General features: G+C 43.6%; 1 protein-coding gene across 1 annotated transcript in view; it reads right to left on the bottom strand.

The window, feature by feature from the left end:
• Window positions 1-16,753, bottom strand: part of LOC119116257 (G patch domain-containing protein 2-like) — a 28,254-nt gene extending 11,501 nt beyond the window's left edge. The window contains exons 1-6 of the mRNA XM_037241506.1: window positions 16,252-16,753; window positions 12,427-12,488; window positions 11,880-12,018; window positions 8,076-8,137; window positions 2,500-2,660; window positions 1,666-1,853 (exon numbers count right to left, since the gene is read on the bottom strand). Of these exons, the coding sequence (XP_037097401.1) occupies window positions 11,933-12,018; window positions 12,427-12,488; window positions 16,252-16,649 (546 nt within the window). The 5' untranslated portion in view covers window positions 16,650-16,753 and the 3' untranslated portion in view covers window positions 1,666-1,853; window positions 2,500-2,660; window positions 8,076-8,137; window positions 11,880-11,932. The remainder of the gene's footprint in view (window positions 1-1,665; window positions 1,854-2,499; window positions 2,661-8,075; window positions 8,138-11,879; window positions 12,019-12,426; window positions 12,489-16,251) is intronic.
• Between the last annotated feature and the right edge of the window lie 8,593 nt (window positions 16,754-25,346).

The raw sequence follows: 25,346 nt of genomic DNA, 5'->3' as shown, positions 1-25,346 counted from the left end.
TTCCCTCCAACACACTAAACGAGCCGGCATGTTTGAGTACAGAGGGTAACCGAATAAGGCTGTAAACCAAATTTCACTGTCAGGTCTGGTGTCGGGATCGGGTTATGCTGCGGCGGGAGACGGTGCTTATTCCGACCCTGATACATGAGACACATCAGGCAGTGTGTTATCTCGCACTAAGTGAATATTGCATTCAGCAGATATGTGATATTTGAATTTCCCTTTAGAGGGTGAGAGGCTGAATGAGAGAGGGGAAAAAAATCAGTGATGCTTGATTTCATAATGTGAATGGGAGCTTTTTTTTTTTCTTGTGTGACCTATAGCGGTGATAAGGATGGAGCAATTGAGAGTTTTCGGGGGTAGCCACTGCTGTGTCATGTCCCAAAACTTTTGTCTACCCAAGTCCCCCGAACGGTGAACGCATCATGTTGAGAGACTCCGGTGCTTTCACATCTGTCACTTAGTTTGCGCTCAGCTCTCAATTTGCCATTGAAGAGCGAGTGGAACAGCAACGTCCCCAACATGACAGAGTTTGCGCTTTGTGACGAGAGGTTGCCATTGATTTTTCCCTCCGTTCCACCATCAATCTGGAAGAGGAGAGGTGGCTGTTGGTGCTCAGACAGCTGATGATGTGATTTTTAACTGTGGACCACCGGTGAGCACACGGCAACGCGCAGATAAACGTCTTTGGCATTGAGTGGCGAGATGAACAGAGCGGGTATAGACTGATCATCTTCACGGGGACAATAGATCCATTTGTATTCAAAGGGACTGCCGCCAAAAAATTGGGAGTATTATTTTCCACCTAAAGGACATTTTTAGCATAATGACAATTCCACCAGTGTGATGTCGCAACGTTTGAGCTTCCAGGCCAGACTCAACCATGTGCCAGTCCAGAACCAGATGCAAGGAGAATTCTCAAGGTGTTTTGATATGATTTGCAAAGGGGAAACACAAAATATCAAATATCATAATCATTTGTTATTTCAAGCTAAGGATGATTGAATTTTACCACTGTTGTATCTTTTTTTAACATCTAGTGAAATTGTGCAGGGGAGGCGTAATCCTCTGTAGATTATTTACAAAGCAATTAGGCATACCTTCACTACTATTAAATATAAAGATAAGCACCCATAAGATAAGATATTTGTACTCCATATCAAACTGACTGCCTAGGAGCCCTGCTATCAGGAGGATACATTTAAATCTTGGTCAATTAAAATGTTTAAAAATGTTACCGTGACAGTTATGTTGTGTCCTCGGAGCTAGTCCTCCATTAAATAATTATGCATCACTTCATTAATAGCACACTTATCCACTGCAATGTTTAATATTGATGTAGACACTGCATTGAACAAGGCAAATATATAAATAGTTGTGGCTGCCAAGAAAGCAGGAGATAATGTAAAGTATATTGATTTGCGCTGGAGCAGCCACAGGAAAAACTCCAGCGAGCACACGGCGGTAATGTTGCATTTCACAGCGAGAGCGGCGCCAAACGCTTTGAAATCCAAAGTGACTTGAACCAGCTGACCCACAACATGCATTTGTCAGCAGGAACCGGAGGGCATCGTTTGCATGTGTTTCTAGCGCCACGACACCTCCAAACAAACTGACAAGAAAGGGGGCTCCCCCCCAAAAAAAGGAACAAAATCTTGCACTGACCTGACCTGTGACCTCAGGGGAGTGACAAAGAGATAGTTCAAACAGAGTTTATGACAGCGTGATCTGTCGTCTTCCTCATCAGCCTTCCACCCGCGGGTGGACACGAAGAGCCGTGGCGGAGGTGGCGGAGCAGACAGAGCAGGCATCACTCATTCACTCGCCTCCTAGGTGCCTTTGTCAGGTGATTGCTAGCGGAAAAAGGAAAACAGATCAATACATCTCCCATGGGCCTGACAGGTAATCTTTACCTGAGATGAAATATGAGCCGTACCAGCCTGCTGAATTCCTTAACTGTAACAGGGCAATTGACAGGCTGCATGGAAGCCATTTCCCCCACTTCCCGCCCGCTGGAAATTCATTTTTGGACCAAATGGTTCACCTATAAGGTCATTATTTTCACTTCTAATTAATATGATGATGGTGAGGTATTCCCCTTCTGTTACTAATGGAACTTTATCTGGAGCGATGTCACTTCCTGCCCGGTCGATGTCTTGGCAGCAAACCGAGTGATAAGAGTGAGAAGCTTCCCTTAAAACACAACCCGGTAAATGCATAGCAGACATTAATGGCTTCATCAAACATGCTACAAGGTCAAAGGTGACGTTTGTGAGGGGCGGACGACATAAAGGCATCCATTTCGATAAGTATGCCAACACAGCATTTATAAATGTCATCCCTGTCTTGTGGAAAGCCATCACGGATGGATTTGTAACTCATTTTAATTGTCAATGTTCACTCAAGTAAAGGCTATCTTTTTAATAAAGCTTGTGAGGGGGGGGGGGGGGGGAGCAGGAGAATATGCTGTACATTTTTCAACATATGTTGCTTGTTTACCCGGGTCTGACTGCATCTCCTCTCAGCGGACGCTCACATTGATCTTTTAATGCATCCGATGCCGAGGGAGAGACAAGGAAACGATAGTCTCTTTAAAATGTCTCCTTTCCTTTTGGCTCATTTGCCGGCCGTGCAGCTCCAGAAGCAACAAACCAGCGGTGCTGGAAGAAAACAGACCGTTCAAACACATTTGCAGCTGGCCTTGAACTTAAATACGTTTGGGGACATTTGAATATGGAAGGTTGGCTGAGGAGAACAGAGGGAGCCCTCCGGGGACTAGGACTACTATCCCTCTGTGTTGTGCTAATGAGCGGCTTTGTTTAAAACAAAAAAAAATGGAGAGGCCTGTACATTGTGGGGCGCTCTCTCAACCCCTGCAGCAACATTCTGATGGGCTCGAGACAAGCCACCCAGCCTCACCGGAGGATTCGGAAAGTTCCCTGCTGACAAATGATGTGACACAAGAAGGGACATGATTGTAAGATGGTCCCTTAGCGGGGGGTCTCTGTGTGGAGCCACAAACTCTCCAGTCCAGCGAAGAGGACCGGGCATTCCAAGGTAGAAGAAGGTCTTGATTGCATTTACATCTCTCGTGCTTCATAAACCTGGAAGGGACTGCTGATTGGAATTATGCACTTAAAGTATCGTCTTGTTATAAAATTAGTTTCTGCTTGATTTTTCGCACCTTCCTGTATGGCTCCAGTGTCATGTTAAGGGTTAGTCAAGATAGAAGAAAAAGAGAAAGCATTTATCATAATTTGAAATGAAAAGAATATTTTCCAGTTAGACTGTTTCAATGCAAAGCCTCGCATACCAAAAAAATGAATTTCATTGCTCTCTACTCGGTGTGTTGAAATAATACTTTGAAGCACTAATAGGTTAAATATTAATGAGGTTTTGGTCAAGTGAGCCAAATCCAATTTGGCCCTGTATGACTTGTGGTCACAGTTATTAAAAGGCCAATCGGCACCATAGCCCGTTTTCTAGTCGGGCTTTGTAAGGAGCTGCCTGTTTTTAACTTCATCCATCACACATTCACATCTCCCTGACACTCGCATTCTCTCTTGATGCTCGCCTATAAAGCTTTCCGTCTCCAAAAAAAAGAGCCAATTCCAGCAGAATCTACCATGCCTTTCTGCTTCCCTACTACACTGCGATAAATCTTTACCGATCTCGTTTTTCCACCCCAAAATAAAGTTAGCTTGGGTCAGACAAGACATTTGTGAAGCAGGCGGAGAGCAGAGGACAAGGCAACTAGAAGTGACATTGTGGCGGTGGGCTGTCTCAAAGGATTAGGCATTACAGCGTTCACTGGCATGTGCTCGTGCTGGCTCCCATTATATTTGCTTGTGCCTCTTTCCAGATGACTTCTCCCCCAAACCGATCCGCCGGGCAAGATAATTGATTAATATTACTTGAGGGAACGATGACTAACTGTTACTGAGGTTCAACCCAAACATTTTGCAGAAACAAAGTCCTGAGAATCAAAATGGAGCAGATATTTTACGCATACACTCAAGGTTGGGAGAATTCAGTCAGTAAGAGTTTTAATATATATATAATAATATATATAATATAATATATATAATATAATATATATATAAGGTTCAGTTAGGTCAAGGTCAAAAAAACATGTTAACGTAATTATTCCGAGATCCCAAAAAGATTCTTTTTTGATGCCGTAAAAGACAGAAACTTTGGAGGCTCTGTAAATAGCTGAAAAAAAAAGATAAATTATGAGTATATTTTTAATTAATATTATTTTACTGTTTCTTTGAGTACACTCATTTCCACTCCTGATCATCCACACAGCCGGTTGTGTTGACAATTTGAGAAAATAATAAAACTGATTCTCATTCAACAGACAATTAACCCTTTGCATGTGAGTATGATGATTAGACTCTTTAAAGAGATGAATGTGGATAATAAATAAGATTATCTACACACTCAACTAGTTTTACATCAAGGTCACTGAAGACATTATAAGATTTCTTTTTTGTCCGTGGGATGAGAATTACCGTGCATGCATTTATTGTGGGCGATAATGGGAGTTTGAATGGAACCATCTTACAATCTTAATAAGCTCTCATGTGATGCTCTTTAAAAACAATCATTACAGGCCTTCCTGGAGCACTCGCCTTCCCCCTGTTTATTAATCAGCTAATTACACATTGACAGTCATGGGCTTGCTGATTCCCACACTTAAATGAACAAGGCTCTTTAATGATTAAGGATCGGTCTGTGGGTTTCTCTTTCTCTCCTTTGCACTCTCGCTCTTTCTCTCTCTCTTCCGCTTTGTCTCTCATAAAAACAGGACATTATAGTGGTCATACCCCCAGGTTGAGGGTTTGCACAAAAGTGAGTGGAGAGCACGTTAGCAAATCCTAAGAAATAATAACTACCGTCATTTCTGGACTATAAGTCGCACCTGAATATAAGCCGCACCAGCTAAAGGGGAAAATCATTTTTTGTTTAGATATAAGACGCACCGGACTATAAACCGCAGGTACTTTAAATAAATTGTGCCCATTATTACCTGTATTACCAAAACAAATCATTTTACAATATCGTAAAAATCATAAAATATCCATAGACAAACCGTACTGGACTATAAGCCGCAGGGTTCAACGCTTGTGCAAAAAGTAGCAGTTTATAGTCCGGAAATTACGACGAATAGTATTAATTGGGGGGAGAAAAAACATTTAATTGAATAAAAAGAAATTAAAAAATAGAATGCTTTAAAAAAATACCTAGCTGATGTGATGCAAGTCACTGATATCAAGACAAAAGATCTCTTTACGATGCATGGAGGGTTCCACCTCTAATCCAGCATCATGAGGCTGTACACAAAGGTGACAAGGGGAGGGGGTGGGCAAGAATTTGTGAACGTCACAGGCAGTATCCAAGAGGAAGCAAATACGTTCCAACATGTTGCAGCATGTGGGGGGAGTCATCAATTATATTCTTTCGGGATGATTGTCCAGTTTACCTGCATTTGGCCGCATCACTAGTTGTGCAGCAGGCTAATCAGCAGAACCAAAACCACCGTGAAACTTTGTCAAGGCAATACAGACATGTAGAGACATCGGCGGTGTTGAAGGACGCGGGCAGGGTACTGAGGGGAAGCCGGCGAGGGCAAAATAGTGCGGTGGGCTGCATTTCTGTCAGCAGAAGTGATGGCTGAGCACAAGCATTATTTGTCTTGTGCTGCCACGTGGCCCTCGCACCAGCCTGGGCATTAATGAGAGGAGGCCGGACCGCCCGGTAGGAACACCACGCGCCTGCGACGCGGGTCATCTGTCACGCTGCCGTCTGGCCCGGGCTGGGAAACACATGAAAGGAAGGAGAGGCGGCAAGACCAAGTTATTGGGTCGCGCGCCATAGTGGCAAACATGTGCTACTTCCCTTGATACAACAATAACATTCAGTGACCGAGGCTGATAACTTCTGTCAAATCAAATGACTCCACTCCAAACTCAAAATTGTTTCTCACATGCATGTACAGGACTGTCTCAGAAAATTAGAATATTGTGATAAAGTATTTTATTTTCTGTAATGCAATTAAAAAAAACGAAAATGTCATATATTCTGGATTCATTACAAAATCAACTGAAATATTGCAAGCCTTTTAATAATAATTTTTTTGTTTTTTTAATTGCATTACGGAAAATAAAGAACTTTATCACAATATTCTAATTTTATGAGACAGTCCTGTAGTCAAACCATTATCCTAGCAAGAATAGGAAGAAGTCAAAATACATAACTAGAAAATTACACTAGATGCACAAAGAAAAAAACACATCAGAGGGGTTACTTGAGCTACATTTGTTTGAATTGAATTAACCATACGTTTATTATTTGGCTTTCGACTCAGTAAAAAAAATGACGGTCTGTGTAAGTGCCTGGAATCTAACTGGGAACCTTTCAGCCACAGGCCACTTTTGTAACCACTTGTACAAACCAGTTGTGAATTATCACATGGATATTTCCGGGTAATCCATGAGGAAACACTGACAAGTTTTGTTCTATAAATAGTAAAGAGGTTTTGGATTGACTTGGAAGACTGATTGATGGTGCGAAAAAGTAGAGAATGGCCAATTTAAGGTAGACAAATGGAGGGCCGATCAAATCCAAACAGATACCTGTTTTGGAGGATTTTCTGTGTTGTCTGCCAACCCCCTCATTTCCCCTCCACCCTTCCCCTTCCACAAATTCAGCTCCAACACACCCATGGAAGTGCTAAAAGGGTAAAGAAAGACGACAAAGCAACAGCTGGGTACCGCCAAGGTAATTCCCCACAGAGGCCAAGAAGACACCTCGGGACGCAGACCATTTTCACTCCTGATTAGAGACGCTCAAATCAAGCGCTGACTCAAAGAACAATCTACTTCCTGTGGTCAACAACAAAAACGATCGTGTGTTCACTAAAAGTAACTGTGGCATCTCAGTGTGCTCATTTTAAATGAAAATGAGTTAAATGAAAAACATCAGGACTCGGTTGTTGTTTTTTCATATTTACGTCAGAAAAAAACCATCCAAATACAGCACATTGAAGCTTTGTCAGCGCACATCTTATGGCAGTCAGTGCCGAGATTCCCGAGAAGCAACGGCATGCGGCATGCTGCCAAAGTGAAGATTTATACCGAGAAGTCGCAGCTGCAGAAACTGACATTGGACAGCATGAGATGCTCGATAAATCACAGTGGACAGCGGGCACTAGACTCAAGTATTGGGAAAACACTATAAACACAGCTGAGGGGGGGGGGGGCTGGTGTCACTCAGGACCACACTACTTAGTAGAACACCTTAACACTGACTATAGGTGTGTTTTGCAGGTAATGTCAAGTTTTAAATACATAATAAGCACATACATAATATACATGAAACATATTTTATATATATGCATATGTATATGCAGTATATTTATGTACGTACATGTATATATAGAAATATAAAATCTCATCTATTGCATATGTGTCAATTGGCAGGGGTGAATTTTGTTTGTTATTATTCTGCCAGCACTAGGGGAGGTGAAGGACGGAGTCACTGGCCATTCCATCACTCAGTGCAATAAATGGATGCAATCTGTAACCAAGTAAAGCAGTGGCTGGTTTTAAATTCCACCTCTTTTATCCAAATGAATGATGGAGCCCGGTACAGTGCACTGTGCAGCCGTATTAATAAACATCAGAGGTCTGCACCATTCACTAAATCAAGGAACTACCAACATTTTTTATTCAAATGACAAGCAGCAATGTTAGGAGTGAAGCATGGAGAGATGACATGGAAGAAGAGATGGACAATTTAAATCTGAATTCAATTCAGCAAACTCTTAGCCATCAGACTAATGAAAAAAGCAGGTCCACTGGTTCACACACAATTGAATGGACCTCCAAATTGAAGCTTCGACATCAGACGGTCCTATTTTAGTGCAACTCCTAAACGGCGACTAAATGCAGTGTTAAATTGTTCCTTTGAGCTGTGTAAAAGGTTACAACTGCCGGTTTTAATCTCCAATAATGTTGATAGTGAGAGTTAAACAAGCCACAGGTGTATCGGTGTGCGTAAAGAGTTACCTGAGGATGTGATGGACATTTTACTCTTGTTTCCCATGTCAGCATTTGAGTGGTTAGAGTGCCTGAGGGGAAAACAAATACATACGTTAGTAAGAAATGGAGCTTACAAAATTGTAAGTCACAATTTACTGTCATTAAGTAAATTATGTCTCATTTGTCTTCATTAGCTCATGTTGGGACCACGGAAAACATATTCCAGGAATAGCGATGCGAGTAGACACGTGCAGGGCTCACATTAACAAATTACACCTGCCCTGCGCCTCTTGTGCCATATGTCAGCAGCCCTGAAATAGGAAAAGCCCCCCCACCACCTTAATAGCCCTGACTTCGGAGATGTAAACTTAAGGTCAAGGTCCGTTCCATCACTGGTGGAGGTGGTTGGGTGGGCCAAGTGGGTTATAGTGAGGGGGGGTCAACTTTGATAGATGTTTTTGTATAGAAGGGGGGGCGGATAGGGTGAGGGGGCTGCAGCCACACAAAATGAGCGATTAGTTTATTGTACAGTGAACCCCCGTGACATCACTGTCAAGCTAAATTGCGGTGGAGAAGGCGGATTGGAAGAGTGATTGTTTTTGTTCATCATTTTCTTATCTTTTAACTTTAATATTGCATGGTTTTGAGAACAAATACTGACTAAAATACAAAAAGGCAATGTGCATATTATCAGAAGAACAATGAACCTGTTTCATTCTTTGGGCTCTGATTGGCTAACTGCTAACATCACATATTCTCTGATAGAATAAAAAAATCCTGGATATGCTCAACAACAAATTTGTGGACACCAATACTAAAAATAGAAAAACACCAATAGAAATGACCAATGGCAGATTGACACGTTCTCGTTAACCCATTTGGCTCATCAGAGACCGCATAAGCATCCCCTGCCAGGCATGGGCCACAATGAGGGCAGCCTTTTAACAGGCAGCATGTTCCATGACCTCAGCACACATAAATCACGTGACGGGCACGTGGTGTCGAGAGCCGTGCAAGTGCTCCCTTTGAGTCTCTAAGTTGTATAATCAATAGATATAAAAATAAATGGCCTGACCGTTATTCTCTCTCTGCTAGCCGGCTCTAATAAAATCCCGCTAATGCATATTTCATTTACTTTTATACTTATTGATCACCTGTACTCCAGTTAGTAAATCACGCGCCTATCGATCCCTCAATCGTACCTCTGTCGGACAGCACATAACCAGCCATTTGCACCTCTGATAAAGAGCTCAGCCAGTCAACTCCCAACTGTAAATCTCCACAAACTAACTTTTTAATTCTTAAATCGATCCCTATTTAAACGTCTCATTATTTCACGAGGCACGCCCAAGGTATAAAAAGTAATATCCTGATGCATTTGGTGTTAATGTGTGAGGGGGGGATGTCCGCCTGTCCGCCGATTATTTAATAACAATACGTCTGATTATCAATTGTCAGTTATTTGGGGGGGAATGGCTTCTTCCGGGCTTCTAGAAAAGCTCCTGGTCATACCAGCAACAAGACATCAGCTAAATTCTATCAATGACACAAGGACACAGAGTAAAAAAAATAATAAGTGTGAGATAGATTGTTTTCAGGTCATACGAGACACTTCTTAAAGGAGGAGTGGTCCCCGAGGGTGCTGACTAAAAGATCGGTGACAGCGGGTCAATTGCAATTTTGGCGTCGGCATCCAAAAGCAAATATATCAATTAAAAAGAATAAATCAAAAGAGGAGCGAGGTGCGGTGGTTACAAAATGACGATCTATTTTCATCAGGGTATACGGCGCTTCAGGTGGGAGCAGGATCTCAAGATTAATAGAGCTATTCAAATGAATCAGAAAGGATTAGGGTCTCCAGGGGACCTAATCAATATCTCCAAATCAATAATCAATAGGCCACTCACACCAATATACTAACTGCTGACACCGAGATCTCACAATTAAAATGAAAATAGGGAAGGGAGGGGCACGGGACTATGATTTATCTCGCCGCTGAAATAAGTCAATATAGAGAAGCTACTCAGGTGGGAGGCGGCCTCGAGCATTACCCAGCAATCCCACGCAGCGTTTTCAGGCAAGTGCCGCTCCGAGGCGAGGATAAGCGGCACACCAGCTCATCTCAGCCTTCATCGCTTAACATCAAATCTCCTATTGTTGCCGTCACCGCGCGCCAAACAGGAGATGACAGCTTTTATTAATATAATGTCGTTTCAGCGTGGATGCAGTACAAGATTAATTCGTACACTCGGCCCAGAGGGTAAACACTTTTCTCTCCGGCCTCGGGGGTTACAAATCCATCAAGTGCACCGGGGTAAGATCTTCAAAAGAAATGAAATTTTGAAAAAGGAGGTCGTTTAGAGTTTGTTTATAGCGGGCATTTGTGATTATAGTTTTGCTACATAGTTTTGTTTGTGTGTGTGTGGCGAGGGGGGGGGGGGGGGGGCAAAGCAAACGGGGGTCACAGAGTTGGGTCAGGAGGATGGAAGAAGTCACCTCACTGGAGAGTGGATTGGAGCAGCTCGGGGAGACCGATTTAGGCCGGCGCCGTCCGGCGGGACACATCACAAGCCCCCTCTCACCAATCCCTCCCTCGCCCTCATTCATTTGGGAGTATGATTTCTACTTTTTGAAGTGAAGGGTCTTGAATCCCACTATAAAGGAATTAAGAGGTCTCCCCAGAGTCTGCCATTCAAATGAGAGCATGGCAGGGATATGAGGACTTTTTAACGGCGAGAAATTAGTATTCACAATGGCTCAAACTGGAATCTGAAGGAACCTTTCAGGTGGAGAAGAAAGAATCTGTTTGGAGAAGAACGCTCTAAGAAGTCAGGGGCTTTTCATAGCACTCGTGTATTTGCCCCTCATCAAGGGGAGCTTTAGGAAATAACCCCAGAGGGGGGAGAGGTGGGTGTAAAAGTGTGTGTGTGTAACCAAATTAAGAATGCGCCATAAATAGGCGACCAGTAGTCCCGCAGTTGTGAGGCCAAGGGGGCCACGAGCTCCCAATCCCTCCCCCCCCCCCCCCCTCCCACTCCCCATACACATGCAACAGTTCCTGGTATGACTGGGAGCCATGTGATGCTTTCACAAACATTTGGAGAAGAAACTTTGTATTTTTTTTCCCACCGTGAATCCTGATATTTATTAGCATGTATATCAGGCTGTTTTTTTGGTACGCTGACCTTGAAACTTTTGGAATAAAGTGTCCATACATCCAAGTGTTTCTCTTCAGCTCACTACTGTCAACTCAGACTTCAGACTTCTACTTCATCTATTACTTCCTCTAAAATCTTCTATTTGTAAAAAAAATTAGCTTAAGTCATATTTATATATCATATATATATATATATATATATATTACATATATTTAAAATTTTAAGTTATATAAAGCCAAGTAGCCAAGTCGATCCATATGCAGAATTAAAAAAAACCTTCCAAAGTCATGGTGTTAACATACTGTGGATTTCCCTAATTAACAGCGAACAAGCCACTGGAATGGATGCATTTAAGGAAGTCTGTGTTCATCAATAAATCGAGCTCCATTGGAAAAGAGTGAATTGTTTCTTCAATAGACCTGCGAGAGAATTCGACCGAGTCATCAACGACTAAATTCTGCTGGGTTGCTCGGACTCAACATAGGAGAGCTTTCGGACAACTTGCCAATACGACATTCCACTACAACGGGACAAAGGATTCTAATTAATATTGAAATCGTCAATGTAAATGTTGCTTTTTTTTCCTGAGGACAACAACAAAGTGGTATATTTGGGATTTTCACACTCAGGCTATGCCAAATCTTCTCAGGGAGCCAAAACAATGATGCCAAACCTCTCTGAATTGGCCATGCAGGCTGCAGAAAGTTGATTGAGTTCCAGAGGTGGTCATCGCTGGAATTGTGATTGGGTAGCTGCGAGCAAAGACTCCTGCAAGTCATCCTCAAAAAAATAATCGCTCTGCTCATCATCACCTGCACACACAAATGCAAAAAGTACACGGTAGATGTTGCTAGATTTAAATACAACAGTCTTGTGCATTTGTGAGTTAATTACTCCTATAAGTAGACAGCACTAGTTTAGTCCCCAGACAGGAGGCTCCTCTAAGACCTGTCAGTCAGCAAAGCTGGAACAGGCAGCATGCCTCTCATAGTCAAGGTGTAGTGACAACTGTTAAATCAGAGGCCGACTGGCCCCTCCACGGCTAATGAGATTAGCAAAGGCTTCAGCGCTCATTAACACGACATGACAACGTCTTATTAGAGTCGCCTGGGTGCCCAGCAAACAGCCCGTTGGTGCAAAACAGCCCACTTTTGGCTGGACTTGAAATGGTTCTGTTCAAATTGTCTGATCAAAATGTATGGAAGGTTTTTTTTAAGTACCTTGTCTGCCTTCATCATTGGTGAGAAGGCTCGTGTCACCACTGCAGACACTACTGGTTTCACTGGAAAGAGAAAAGTAAACACATGAAAAGGAACACTGACCTGTTTCGGTATCATCAGTGACATTACAGGTCAGTTATTCAGTTTAAATCTCTATTTCTGAACCAAAAGGGTTCTTAGGTCAAACAATAATATAGCATCTGAAAAGTGAAGAATAGAAACCCAGAAATGTACATGTGCCCCGTCAAGCCAATATTTAACATGTGGCAATCAATAAGAGTAATAAAGTAGTCGTCTGGAGCCGGAGGTCGACATAAATGGAAGTGGCACAAAAAGATAGAGCGTGCCATGTGATCCCTCGCCGGGATGGCAAACACAAAGGCAAAAGCAGCGACTCTGATCCAAGCTAGCGAGTGACATGCACAATCTAATTGAATATCCTCCGCTGTCAGCTCCAATCTAAATCGGGCTGCTGTTGTGGAGGATGACAGCAGAGTGGAACGTATTCACCGCCCCTCCCTCTGGGTGTGCCCCTCACATGCAAAATCTGCTTCCACACACGGCGACTGACCAACATCTGCTACGTGTTGCCCGGGTTGCTCATCGCCGCACCTCCGGGCAACCCCGGTGTCTCTCGTTAAGTCACACCTCGGACGACTTGCTCTGTGACCTCCAGACACTCCAAGGTCAATCGGGGGAATCAGGGACGCTAGCGATGAAGCTAATTAAACCAGATTTTCCAACTGAAAATTTTCTTCATTCACTCACATTTTGACATATTGATAGTCTTGAATTAACCCAACTTTTTTTTTTAATGCTGACCTTGCAAAGCACTCGAGGATTAAGGATCCTATAAGTGCTGATACATTGCATCGCCATATTGCGCACGCCTGCCAGCAACGGCAAGATCAGGAAAACCGCCCGTCCAGTCTGCACATCCTCCTGTCCAGATGGTCCTGCACCTTCACCACAAGAAGCAGATGTGAACGGGTGCAGGCCTCTCCAGGGAATCTGGACCATGTCTGGCCCTTTCCAGACTGACTCCCCAGGCCACGGCTCATCTGTAGAGCAGCTCTGGAGGTATCACACTGGCTGGCAGCTGAAGAACAGTAGCACAACTATTCGAAAGGAGCTCGTGCAAGGATGCCCGATGATCAAGATATCAACTGCATGAAAAATGAAAATGCTCTTTGTTCCATTTTCCCATGAGAGCCACTTATTAGGTATTTTATCCACATTAAAGCTTTTAAAGTGCTGTCACTTGGCGGACCGTGTGTTCCATTCAATGAATTATCCACCCAGCCATTTTTCTAAAAACCAAAAGAAACCCCTTTTTTTTGTCTTCTCTCTTTGACCTTTAAAGTGAAATTGGCAAACATTTAAAGACAGCTTGGATATCCAAAAGGATCCACCGACAGCCACCCCAGTTATAAATGACTCCGTAACGGATTATGCCTCATAAAAACAAATACGTCCTAATGAGCTGAAAGTCCACAAAGCAACAAAGGCAAGGGCAAAGAAGAAAATGGCATCTCAGTGTTTTGGTGCTTAACTTAACCCCCCCATGGCCCTATTGTCTCGATCCAAGGCAAAGAAGTGAGGCAAAAAACACAGTATCCAGATGAGCATTAATCATTAGGATATAATCCTCAACTCCTGGGAGAGGCCGACTAGTTTGCTGAGAGATTACGGACTAGCCGCCATTTATTGAGCTGGGCTCATTCTGCTGAGGAATCAAGTGAAGACGTAGACAGAAGGGAACACAACGCTGATAACAATGGATCTGCGGGCTCTTCAAACAAGCCACCGCAACCCAAATCCATGCCCTCTTCCATGGGTGTCTGATTATAAGGTTATCCCTTCTTCCCCGAGCTTCAGTAATTGGATTAGACTCGGAGATTTATAAAAATTAACTTGAGCAAACGGCGAACGGCTTTTCAAACTCCTTGCGGAGTTTTCCCAAATTGAAATCACAGCGGGTACGCAAACAGCTGTGTTGTTGTGTTCCGTCCCGGCGGCCGGTTGGGAGTCAACCTCGGCTCACGTCATGTGTGGCGTCTAACCCACAGGTGAGGCCGGGGTGCCGGGTGGCCCCGTGGCCCAGCAGGCTGCACCCGCTCCAATGAAGGAGCCAAAAAAAAACGCAACATCTGCTTCCCTCGCACTTGAGTGACTGAAGGCTCTGCTCTGTATGCGCATCGGAGGGGGGGGGGGGGGGGGGTGACCTTGAGGAGAAGCACGTTTGAAGGGAGCGCACAACAAAGGTTAATGGAATGAACGGAGAGCAACGGAATCTGAGTGCTTCAAAAGACGTTTTCACAATGGCATCAGATGGAGCGTACACTGCAGGGATTATAAATAGTGCTGTTGTACCACTGTCAACTTCTCATCGCTTGTAGCGTTCTTCCAAACGCTTGGCCTCCACCCGGACGGAGCCATTAAGGCTGCTCGGCCCTCACATCAGCGTGGCAGTCTACTGAGCAGCAATCAAGAGCTTTGGCGTTGTATAAGTGAGAAATGATTGACAGCGGGCGATGCCGGTCCCATTTATTTCTTCTCCGGAGCTGTTTTCTGTCAAGACGGCTATTGATTTTTCCATAAAGTAAGAAAACAAGTACCGTTTAGGGGCTAGGGAGGTCAGCGCGAATTAAACCGCAAGATGTAAAGCCTTGTGCCTTGTCCCATTACGGCTCGACCAAAAAGCGCTTTATCTATAAAATGTTTTAGACACCGATCAGATAGTGACAACATCAAACTCTTGAACTTTTGATACATAAACAAGCACAGTTTCAATGTCTTTTCAGATTGATAATAATGATATATTTAAAAAGTATTTAAATTATATTATTTGAAATTTTATAAAATATTTAAATATGGGAAATAAATCGGTGGAAGGATGGATTATTTTTCTTTTGTATCAGCTGCATTGAATTGAATGTTTTCTTTTTATTAAACATTAATCACTGATTGGATTATGAATTACATCAGTATTCAATTTAATTAAATATGATCACGGATTTTCACAGACACAAGAAGTGTTTCGATGCAGATTTGATTTGATGGCCTAATGTTGACCTCTGCAGCAATTCGGCTTGACTAAATAGAATTCATGCAAGAAAGTGAATGCTGGGATACTGACACTGCTTTAATTACAAAAGGACTTCATCTCAAAACAAATCAATAGCATAGCAAGTCACTTATTTATTTGTGACAATATTTCTGGAATGGAAATAATGAGCTGGCAGATGCCAGAAGGCAAAACTATCAAAGATCCCTCCCCGGTGATCATTTCAGCGATGGGAGACGAGGATGAAGAGGCTCCATCATTCATTTTTAATGTCAACTCGATACTTTAAAGTGGAGCAGCGTGATTGCGATTCATTTTTCGGAGGGGTCGGGAGGGGTTTAGTTAAGGACAGAGTGAATATTGACAAACGGCCAGTTTGACTGCTTGGGGAGTCAAGGGAGTGCGATAGCGGCCCCCCAGAATGTGACGTGAACCGCAAAACTTGCCCCCACTTTAGCTTTTAATGACTTCTTGTGCCCCAATCATGCACGGAATCGCCTGCTATTGTGTATTCCGAGTTTTCCGTTATGTTTTATTTTTGTAATGAATTGTACATCACTTTGATCAAGCCTTTTTTTTTTTTTTTTAAATCCGCTCAAGGAGTAACTCTGGATTCGGGTCACGGAGGAGAATACAGAACCAAACTGTTTTACCAGCTGCTTTAGTATAATAATACGTTGCTATGAGCAGAAAGTCCAACAGAAAAATAAGTACAAAACCAGGTGAAGAGTCTTTTGGAGTTATATGAGTGTAGGTACCTCTCAGACATGATCTCATCTGTGCGTTGTACGGACTCCAATGAGATCTTTCTTTTCCAACTTTGGCTCCCCATCAGCCTCCCTCCGTCAATCTGCGAATTCAACCCGCTGTTCAATGATGATGGATGCTGCAACCTGGACAGCCGAGGCCTCTGTTTCCATTCCATGCCAGAAACTTTTAACTTCTTTCGTAATCTGACTGGGATGTGTGAGGACATGCGTTTGGCCGTCCTCTTCTTCCTGAGGGGCTGTCCTAGTTTATTCCCACCGACAGAGTCAGGCCAGGAAAGCAGTCTCGTCCCGTTGATGGCGGCCACATCATCAGAGTCACTCAAATTGACCACCGACGCTGTCGACTTTTGAGGAGCTTCTTCTGAGCTGGACTCTGACGCGTCCATCCAGCATGGTCTTTGCTTGGGAGCAAGACCTGAAGACTTATGACGATGCTTGCGGGCTTTGCGTTGGCAAACCTGCCAGTTCCTGTTTAGTGGACTCACAAAACACATTTTATGGAGCTGTCTGGATTCTAATTTACTGTTGTAATCTTTATAAAGAAGAAAATATTATTTTACAGTCATCACTTAATAAATGTTGCCTATTGATTTACAACAAATCCAAATGACTCCATCTAACATGTGCAGATGCCCCAAGCATGTCCTTTAACCGTATTCACCTTTTAAAAGGAGGAAAAATATATCTAATACTTACAAAGATCATAAAACGTATCATTGAATTCAACAGAGCACCAAACCACAGAGAATAAAGCTATGTCACACACCACAGAATTTATTTTACTGCTTCTAGCATTGTTGGGTTTTTTTTTTCCCCCAACTTTTTTTTTTTTGCACAGGATTGTCTCATGGAAATATTTGACCAATCTGAGATATGTTTGGAGATGCCGAGATCTTCTGAAAGCTTCTAAAATGAACCCTTAAGGCACACAATTAACACTGGATATTGTCATTCTCTTTAGTTCCTGCACCACCAGGATTCTGGATCCATGTATAACACAGTCTCAAACCATGTAAAATGTGTCATTAGCTGTAGATTATGAGATTAGAGTAATTCTCTTTCCCCAGCACCTTTCAAAACAATAGCGGGACTCATGTATGACATCTCTCAGCCATGCCTCACTGCCTCTTCAAGCCAATGTGTTGCTGAGTGAAGCATGAGAGGAAAGGGGGGAGAGAAAAAAGTAATTTAGCACTTTTCCCCCCCATCTCTCGACGAGTCGACGAGCTGGCAAATAATCCAAAAAGAAAAGTGTGTGAAAATGAGTACAAAAGCCATTTAATCTCTTTCATCTTCCTCCTAATAACTGCAAATTTCCCCTTGGGCCCCTGGGAGCGAGACTCTATGCGCCGCCGCCACCTTATCTGTCGCCGCCATATTTCAGCGAGTTGAGCTACTCCCTCAGTGCGCAGCCGCGGGCCTCCTCGCCTCGGCCCCTGAGGGGGAAGCCGGACTCGAGGGCCCTCCATTGTTCCGGCCTGGGAGGCGCTCCGGAGAGAGCCCTGAGAGTGGAAGTATTAAAATCAAAAACTTGAGCCACTGCTTCATTAAGCGAGCGCCTTTGACAAGCAAACATATCAGAAGCAAAGTCCTTTCAGAGGCAGTAATTAGCAATTTGGAAAGCTTTCCCCCTCAGGATATACAGTTTCAATTTAGTCAGCAGCTTTAGATTCTCGGTCACTTAATATTCATTGTTTCTGCCATCTTCCCAATTCCTCAATGTCCATTGTCTCGTCTTTCACTGGTGATAAAGTGCTTTATCTTTCGTGTAATTCCTCCTTTCAATGAGCCCTCTGCAAGAGAAGTTACTTTTTATTAATGCATTTGGAAGGAGCTCGGACAGAGTCGTTGCAAAGTGCTCCTCAGGTGCAAAGTTGACGGTACTGTGGGGGTCTTGGCTCGTTGGGAAAGTTTGGAAAGTGAACGAGTTCGTTAATAGAGTGAATGAGAATAAATAACGACGATGCAAGTCTACGGATTGTGATGAATTTAAAAAAAGTGTATCTATTTGCAGACAGCTTATGAGGCCGACCACATATACCTCGGAGGAAGGTGGTGGGGGGGGTCCTGGGGGGGCTCTGGATAAGACTGTCACTTATCTTTGCTAAAACGGAGCCTTTGTTTCAAAACCCCGCCATTCATTTGCAATCACCATTGTCTAATAGAAATAATTGATTTTTTTTGCCTCTTGGCCAACAAACGGAAGGAAAAACCCTTGCGATTAAAACGTTTTGTCTCCAAATCAGAATTCCGAGATCGGAATCGGCGCTTGAGCAAATTTGGCTACACTCATTAAAAAGCTAGAAAGCATCTAAGCTTGAAAAGAGGAGGCAGGCAATGAAATAATGAATGTGGCGAGAGTGAGCTATCTTTCCTGGGCAGAGCGCCACTTGGGATGCAAACTCTCAGGCAGCAGAAATGAGCTACCTATCTGTGAGAAGAGTGACTGCTCCATCCTATTTGATTTGGCTCTGCTATCATCTCTTAAGAAGATGTCAGCCTTGCTTCTTCTATTGCTCTGAGCCTTTATCAACCGCCGCACTATTTCCCTTCCTCAAAAAAAAAAGAGGAGGAGGCATTTCAGTGCCTTTCAGGGAGTAACGCTAAAGAATAAGTGTTATGCGATAAAAAGAGGGTTTGTTAAATAGATCTGTCTATTTGTATGGTAATAATGATCGCTTAAAGACTCAAAGCTCCGTGACTTGTAGAACAAGGAAACACATTTGTATTCTGCTGTTGTGCTAACACGAATCGGCAAACGACCTTGGGAAACTTTCATACAGGGAAAAAAAATGAGTTGGATTCGTGAAGCCCCCCCCCCCACCCTCTCGCCCACCTACTTTGTTGATATCATTCTTTCTCTTTTTAAAGTAAAGGTGCTGCTCAACTTATGTGCATACTTTCTCTCTCGGGGTTCTTTAAATGCTAATAAGGAGATCTGACACGGATTTCAACTCTTATTTGATTAGTCAGAATAATACTAAATGTTGAGATCAACAAAAAATTCAAATGTAAATTTTGTATTAAATCAGCAGCTTTGAAAGCACAACGCCAAAATGTATAAAGGATTTAAAATGGTTAAAAGTAAAGGAGGAGTTAGAGGGAGGGAAAATTACCGTAGCTGGCCAGGCCTTACGTTGAAGCCACTCGAGGTAAATTGATTAGCCTGTTCATTTTGTCTGATTATTCAGGGCCTGTTAGCACAGAATGAGCACCGTTTGTGGCTGATTATCATCCACGCAGGAAAAATCTTCTTGTATAATCCATAATCGATGGTGTATAGCTCAATTAATGAAAGGACCGTTTCATCCCCCACTGATTTCTGGCATCTCTGTATGAAGTTTTAAGGATTTTTCTTGTATATAATCAAATGTCTTGATGAAGGAGGGAGTTTTAAGGGTGGAAAATCTTCATTAAACATCTGCCAGACTAACAATGTAGAAATGAAAATCGTTTTTGTCACGGGCCGCATCGTAGATGTCTTCTATATACAAAACAAACTGATGAAAAACTAGTTTTGAAATCAGAGACTCGTAAAAACTTCAAATTTCTTAAAAAGATGAATGGCAATAAAAATTGCAAGCAATAGAGAAGACAATTTGTAATTTTGGTAATGACGCAAAGTCGATGCAAAATTATTCTTCACGGGCCACATAAAATGATATGGCGGGCCGTATCTGGCCCCTTGGGCCTTGAGTTTGACACCTATGCTCTAGTGGAAACTAGAGAACCACAACATTGCGTTTAACTGCGGGCTGTGCCGACTGAAAGCGAGACATTAATGTAAAGTGACTCTGACCTTTCGTATTAAAGTGAGCTTGCTATTGCTGACACCTCTGGAGAGCGAGCACCTTTTACCCTGGGATTGGTCGCAATGACCCTTTTCATGTCGTACAGTTCATTCTCAATGAAGCTCCGCCCCCACCCTTGGTGACAACCTCAACTTTCCCCTTCTACAAATTACAACTCTTTCAATTGTGTCTAATGGGTGTTGCTCAAGTTGCGCTTATAGTAAAGATAAAAAGGAAAGGGCGGGAGGTCTCGGCTGGTAACAGTAGCACGTATTATCCTGGCGTCTGAGTGGCCTTTCCCAGCCTGGTCACCCGTTTCCATTTATCTGCAGGGATAACTATAAAAATCTGTCATGAGGCAGGGTGGGTTTTTTCGCTCAGCTCAGCCCAGCTGGCAGATTGAGAGCCCCCTGTAATGCACAAGTCTGTTTTTATTATTCTTGCCGGGGAACACTATTTCATCAAGTGCATGATTCCACAGAGGAGAGCAGATAGGCCAGGTCCGGCTATATTTCTTCCAATCAAACGTTCGGAGAGGGGGTGAAAAAAAATGAGCGGGTGCCATCAAATCCCAGAATAATGCTGCCAGACTTTATGTAAAAAGAAGGACTGATGGACAAATACAGGAAGGCAAGACAAGTTTAATGACGTGTGTTGAGGAGGTGAGATTGGAAAACTGACAGAGAAAAGCAGCCTCTTTGCTGGAATATAAATTGTTGTGCGCTGTAAAAAGGCTTTTATCTGGAGTGAATATGGGACGTAATACACGGGTCAGGGTTAAGTCATTTTCTCCGGCAAGTTAAGCGAATAATGAAGGCGAAGCCGCATGGAGAGGTGCACTGCTACTGCCAGTTTGTCTTCATTTATTATGCCAAATCTCATGATTTTGGCGTTGGCGCGGCGAGTGCTCCGGCGCGCACCGGTGGACGACATATCGCTTAATTTACACAAGGTAATGAAAGCAGGGAGCGAGAGGACAAAACAATTTACCTGCTGACACGGGAAGAAGTGATTTGCGAACATGGAGGGGGGCGCGAGCCAAGGAGCGGACGGCCGGCCGAGCGGGCGGGGGGTCGGCGAGAGGGGGGAGAAAAAAAAGGGGGGATGATGGAGGGGTGGATGTGGAGAATGATGAAACAGACAGAGGGGGCTCAAGCCTCAGCAGGTGATGATGGAGGCTTCGATGAGGCGACAGTAAACTCTCCCCCGCCTTCTTACCCCTCCCTCACAAAAACACGCAATCAGGGGGCGAGACTGACCTCAAATCTGAAGAGCGTGTGCTGACAAGGCCCTCGTTTTTACTTTCCCCCCTCCTTCAATTCTAATCACTTATCACAAAGCCACTTGTGAAACAGCGGCAACAGGTATTCTCTCACAAAAGGACCAAATCACTCACGGCAGCACCCAAACACAACCAGCAGTTTGCTCATGTGCAAATTGGGAGCTTGGTATTTCTCTTTTTGATGACTTTTACTCCCGTCATTTGAAAACAGATAGCAGGACCCTCTGTAATTTATTTCCTTAAAATAGGATCGGTGCTTTTTTTGGGGAAGACATAAAAGGTGCAAAAGAGATGTTGAAATCTTGATTGATTGAGAACTTGGGGTCTTTTAAGGCAGGAGGAAAAACAGGAACAAAATGGAGGGAGGGAGAATTAGCAACAAGATATTTGCCCTCCAAAGCAGAAAATCTTGCCAAAGCATCTTAATTCTACTTTCATTTGTATCACAACATGCTGCAATCAGAGACAACCAACCCAAACAATCACTCTAATATTGATGGGTGTTGTTCTAATAATGTACCATTGCTCATTCGACTGTCCAAGCTGACAATATGTAGTGCACTGTAATTTTCCAATCACTGGCCCTCGAGGCGAGGTGCTCCTCAGGGCAGTGAGATCAGACGAGCTGAGGCATTTTCTCTTGTAAAAGGCCCAACTCCATTTGTCTGCTCGCAGGAACAAAAACCATCAGGGAGTCGTGCGAGAGAGAGAGAGCGAGCAGGCTCTCTGGAGAAAGGCCAAAGGCAGAGGGGGTGATAGTGTACGGTAGTGTGACACAGTTAACCGGTAGCCCCCCCACCGAACGTGTTTCGCTACCCGCTGAGGGTGCTTGGCTGCGGTGATGATGAACGGAGACGTGTCTCAGCTCCAGGTCCTTGCTGCTGTCACAAGGTTCTCTACAGGACGAGACAGGGACAGGAAGTGTCACACTCTGCGGGCCTGCTGAGTCCTGCTGCTGGAGACTTCTCACAAATTAAAACACAGCCACAACACCAGCCCCTCCCCAGCACACACGATTTAGCGTAGCGGTCCCCAAACACCAGGCCGTGAACTGGTACTGGAACTAATGTTCTCAAATTGTGTATGAATTTGGGAAATAAGAAACATCCACCTGTCAAGGAAAAATCTATTTTTTGCATTAGATGATTTTAATGTGGTGGTGAATCCTTAAAAACTACCAAAACCCCAAAAAACTTCTAAATACTGCACTTTATTTGCCATCATGCTATCTTTGTCGACCAAAACTAAATTATATTGTAGAGTAGACCTACAGAAATATACGTACATGGAGCACCATGAATAAATTAGAGTTGCTGACACGGGCGCGTCTAGTCCATTTTATTTGGGGGGAGGGTGCACAGCCCCCCTCAACAATAAATCTAAATACCCTCAAAATTTGAGCGGTCAGGATTTTATTGAGTGTCTGGAAAGGAGTTAAAAGCACACAATAGTTTGCCGAAATGCCCAGCCCTTGCGACGGGGCCTCCCCCACCACCATCTCCTGGCCACACTGCTCTCTCTCACCACAGGCTGATTTCCCCTCGCAATGAGAGGTGACAGTGAACAGTGGAACTCGTCAGTGTGAATAACACACAGTCACGCTTGGTGAGACCCTCTGGTGGAGCGCGACGCACACACGGCGGCTCAAGGGCCCGGCGGCGGGCACGCTGTCAGCCTGACTGCTCGCCCTTCCATTATAGCTTAACAGGGGACAGATTGAGCAATCTGATGGGTTACGTTTGACATGTTTGCCGGTTTGACCCGCTCCAGGCACTGTGCAATTACTTTCCATAGTTTCACGGCATAGCGAGAGAGAACTGCAGCTCTCCGAGAATTCAATCATTATAAAGCGCCGTGTCGGAAATATCTTTACAAACGGGCCCGTGCGTGTATCTCGGTAATATGCTCAAAGTCTGCCAGTGTCCTTCAATGGCTCCTCATAAGAGCAGTTCATAACACGTGCGGTGGTCAGGCTTAATTTACCCACTTTGGCTGTCCACTGCCCCATCAGCATATAGTATCATATAACTGCTAATGGGCTAATGGAGGAAGAAGAGGAGGGGGAGGGGGAGGAGGGAGACAGCAATAGATAGGGAAATGGAGCTAAGGTTCATCCAAACATTTAATAACTTATCCAATCTGGAGCGTTCGCCTCTTACTGGGCTAATTATGTCATTTAACTGGCCTGGGCGAGTGGACACTCCGTCTTAGAGTGTCATGGCATAATTATGACTTATGCCAGTGCCGCCTCGCAAGCTGGATGAAGTCAGCTTGCTATAAATTTTAATGATCACCTAGACAATAGGAACGCTCTTAGGGGGTTCCACGGCGTTAACGGGGAAAAATGAGAATGGCGCAAAAACTCAAGTGTGGACTGGAAACAAAGCCATTGTCCAGTTTGGGGAAGGTGAGTTGAGACGAGTGTTTACGTTCAACTTGGGGAAGTCAAGTGGCCAAATCAATAGTTTTGATTTTGCGTCTTTTTTAGAGAAGTTATTCTCAAAGTGCGGCGTAGGGACGACCTCGAGAGGTAGTCCAAAGAATCACAGCCTAAGGTTACAGTTTAGTTGTATTTAATATTTTAGGAAAATACATTAGCATTTTGTTTAGTTACAATTTGTAGTAACTTTATTGTGCAATACATTTAATGAAGTAACTATTAAATACTTTTTAATATATTTAGGTGCAATGTTAATGTTCAAACTATGCGTGAAGGTTACAATGGTTTATAATGAAATAAAAAAATATTTTTTAGGAATAAAATCTCTCGCGGTTTCGATTACTGCTTTACATTATGGTGGCATCGATGATCCAAGTATTTTTCTAGGTGGTACAGTTTCAGAGAAGAGCTAATAATTTTCAGATGTAGCAAAAGGGAGAAAGGCTCATCGTTTTGAGATTATAGATGGGGCAAAATAAAAAGGACTGAGTAAGTGTCTGTAAAATGGCTAATTAGCTATCTCTGATTGATCATTCTGAGGGTCATCGTAATGCCATGCTTAACTTTTTTTTTAGTATTTCCGACTAAAAGATTTTGCAAAGGTCTTATGAGAGATACTGAAGAAGCCAAAAGAGAAGATGATCTATCTTGATATTGTCGCCAAAGATATGTTATTCCAGAAGGACCCAACGATTGAATGACAAAGCTCACCTGTTCGGAAAGCCCCGTGAGACCGCTGATTGATAATGCATGATACCAAAATGTTTTTGTTTACCCACAGATATGACTTTGAGAAGGAGGGGCTGATGTCTTTTTTCCCATCTCTCTTGAAACCTGATTCACTACAACTAAGTGGATTGAGGGGGCGCCTCACAGATCAGGAGGTCTCCATGACAGAGTCTGACTCCCCTGGAATTTTTTCAACTGAGGGGCGAGGGAGGAGGGGGGGGATGCATCCACTTCATATTCCGCCCATTTATTCGTGTTGTCCTGAACATGAGAATCTCACAACGCAATTCCTTTCCTTCGGCAGCATTAGATTAGATTGGAAGTTGCCTGCACACTTTCCCGAGCTTGTCAAATGAGCTGTCAGTCAAGTGTCACAACCAGGCCCCTCGCTCATCTGCTCTAATACATCTCACTGCTTTTTATATGGATCAGAAACACAAACGCCAACAGCTCCCTTCCGCCAAACCCTCTTGGGGACATGCGGTGATTGATAACATTTCACCAGCTAGTCACACCCGTGCCCATTTGTACACTTGCGGGGTCCATCGCCGACATCCACAGTGGCCGTCATTGCCTTTTTCGCGGAACAATGACATCAGCAATTGGCTCGGACGCGTGCCAGCAGTGTGCGGCTTTTTCCGCCATTCATAAAGTGCATGGTGACAGCAATTGACACCCCGCTCGTCCGAGGAGGCGATATTAGTAGTTTCAACAATAAAAGCAATTGGGGAAAAGAGCTCAGGTGCCACTTGCTATTAAAGATGTCAGCTATTAAATCACATAGCTTGCTGCTGATAAATGTTTATTGCTCATTAGCATGTCAGTGCACCTTTAATGCCCT

The sequence above is a fragment of the Syngnathus acus genome, chromosome 22 (genome assembly GCF_901709675.1).
Source record: "Syngnathus acus chromosome 22, fSynAcu1.2, whole genome shotgun sequence".
Lineage (NCBI taxonomy): Eukaryota > Metazoa > Chordata > Actinopteri > Syngnathiformes > Syngnathidae > Syngnathus > Syngnathus acus.
Note: the sequence above shows the minus strand (reverse complement) of the source record. Positions and strands in the feature narration are given on the sequence as shown.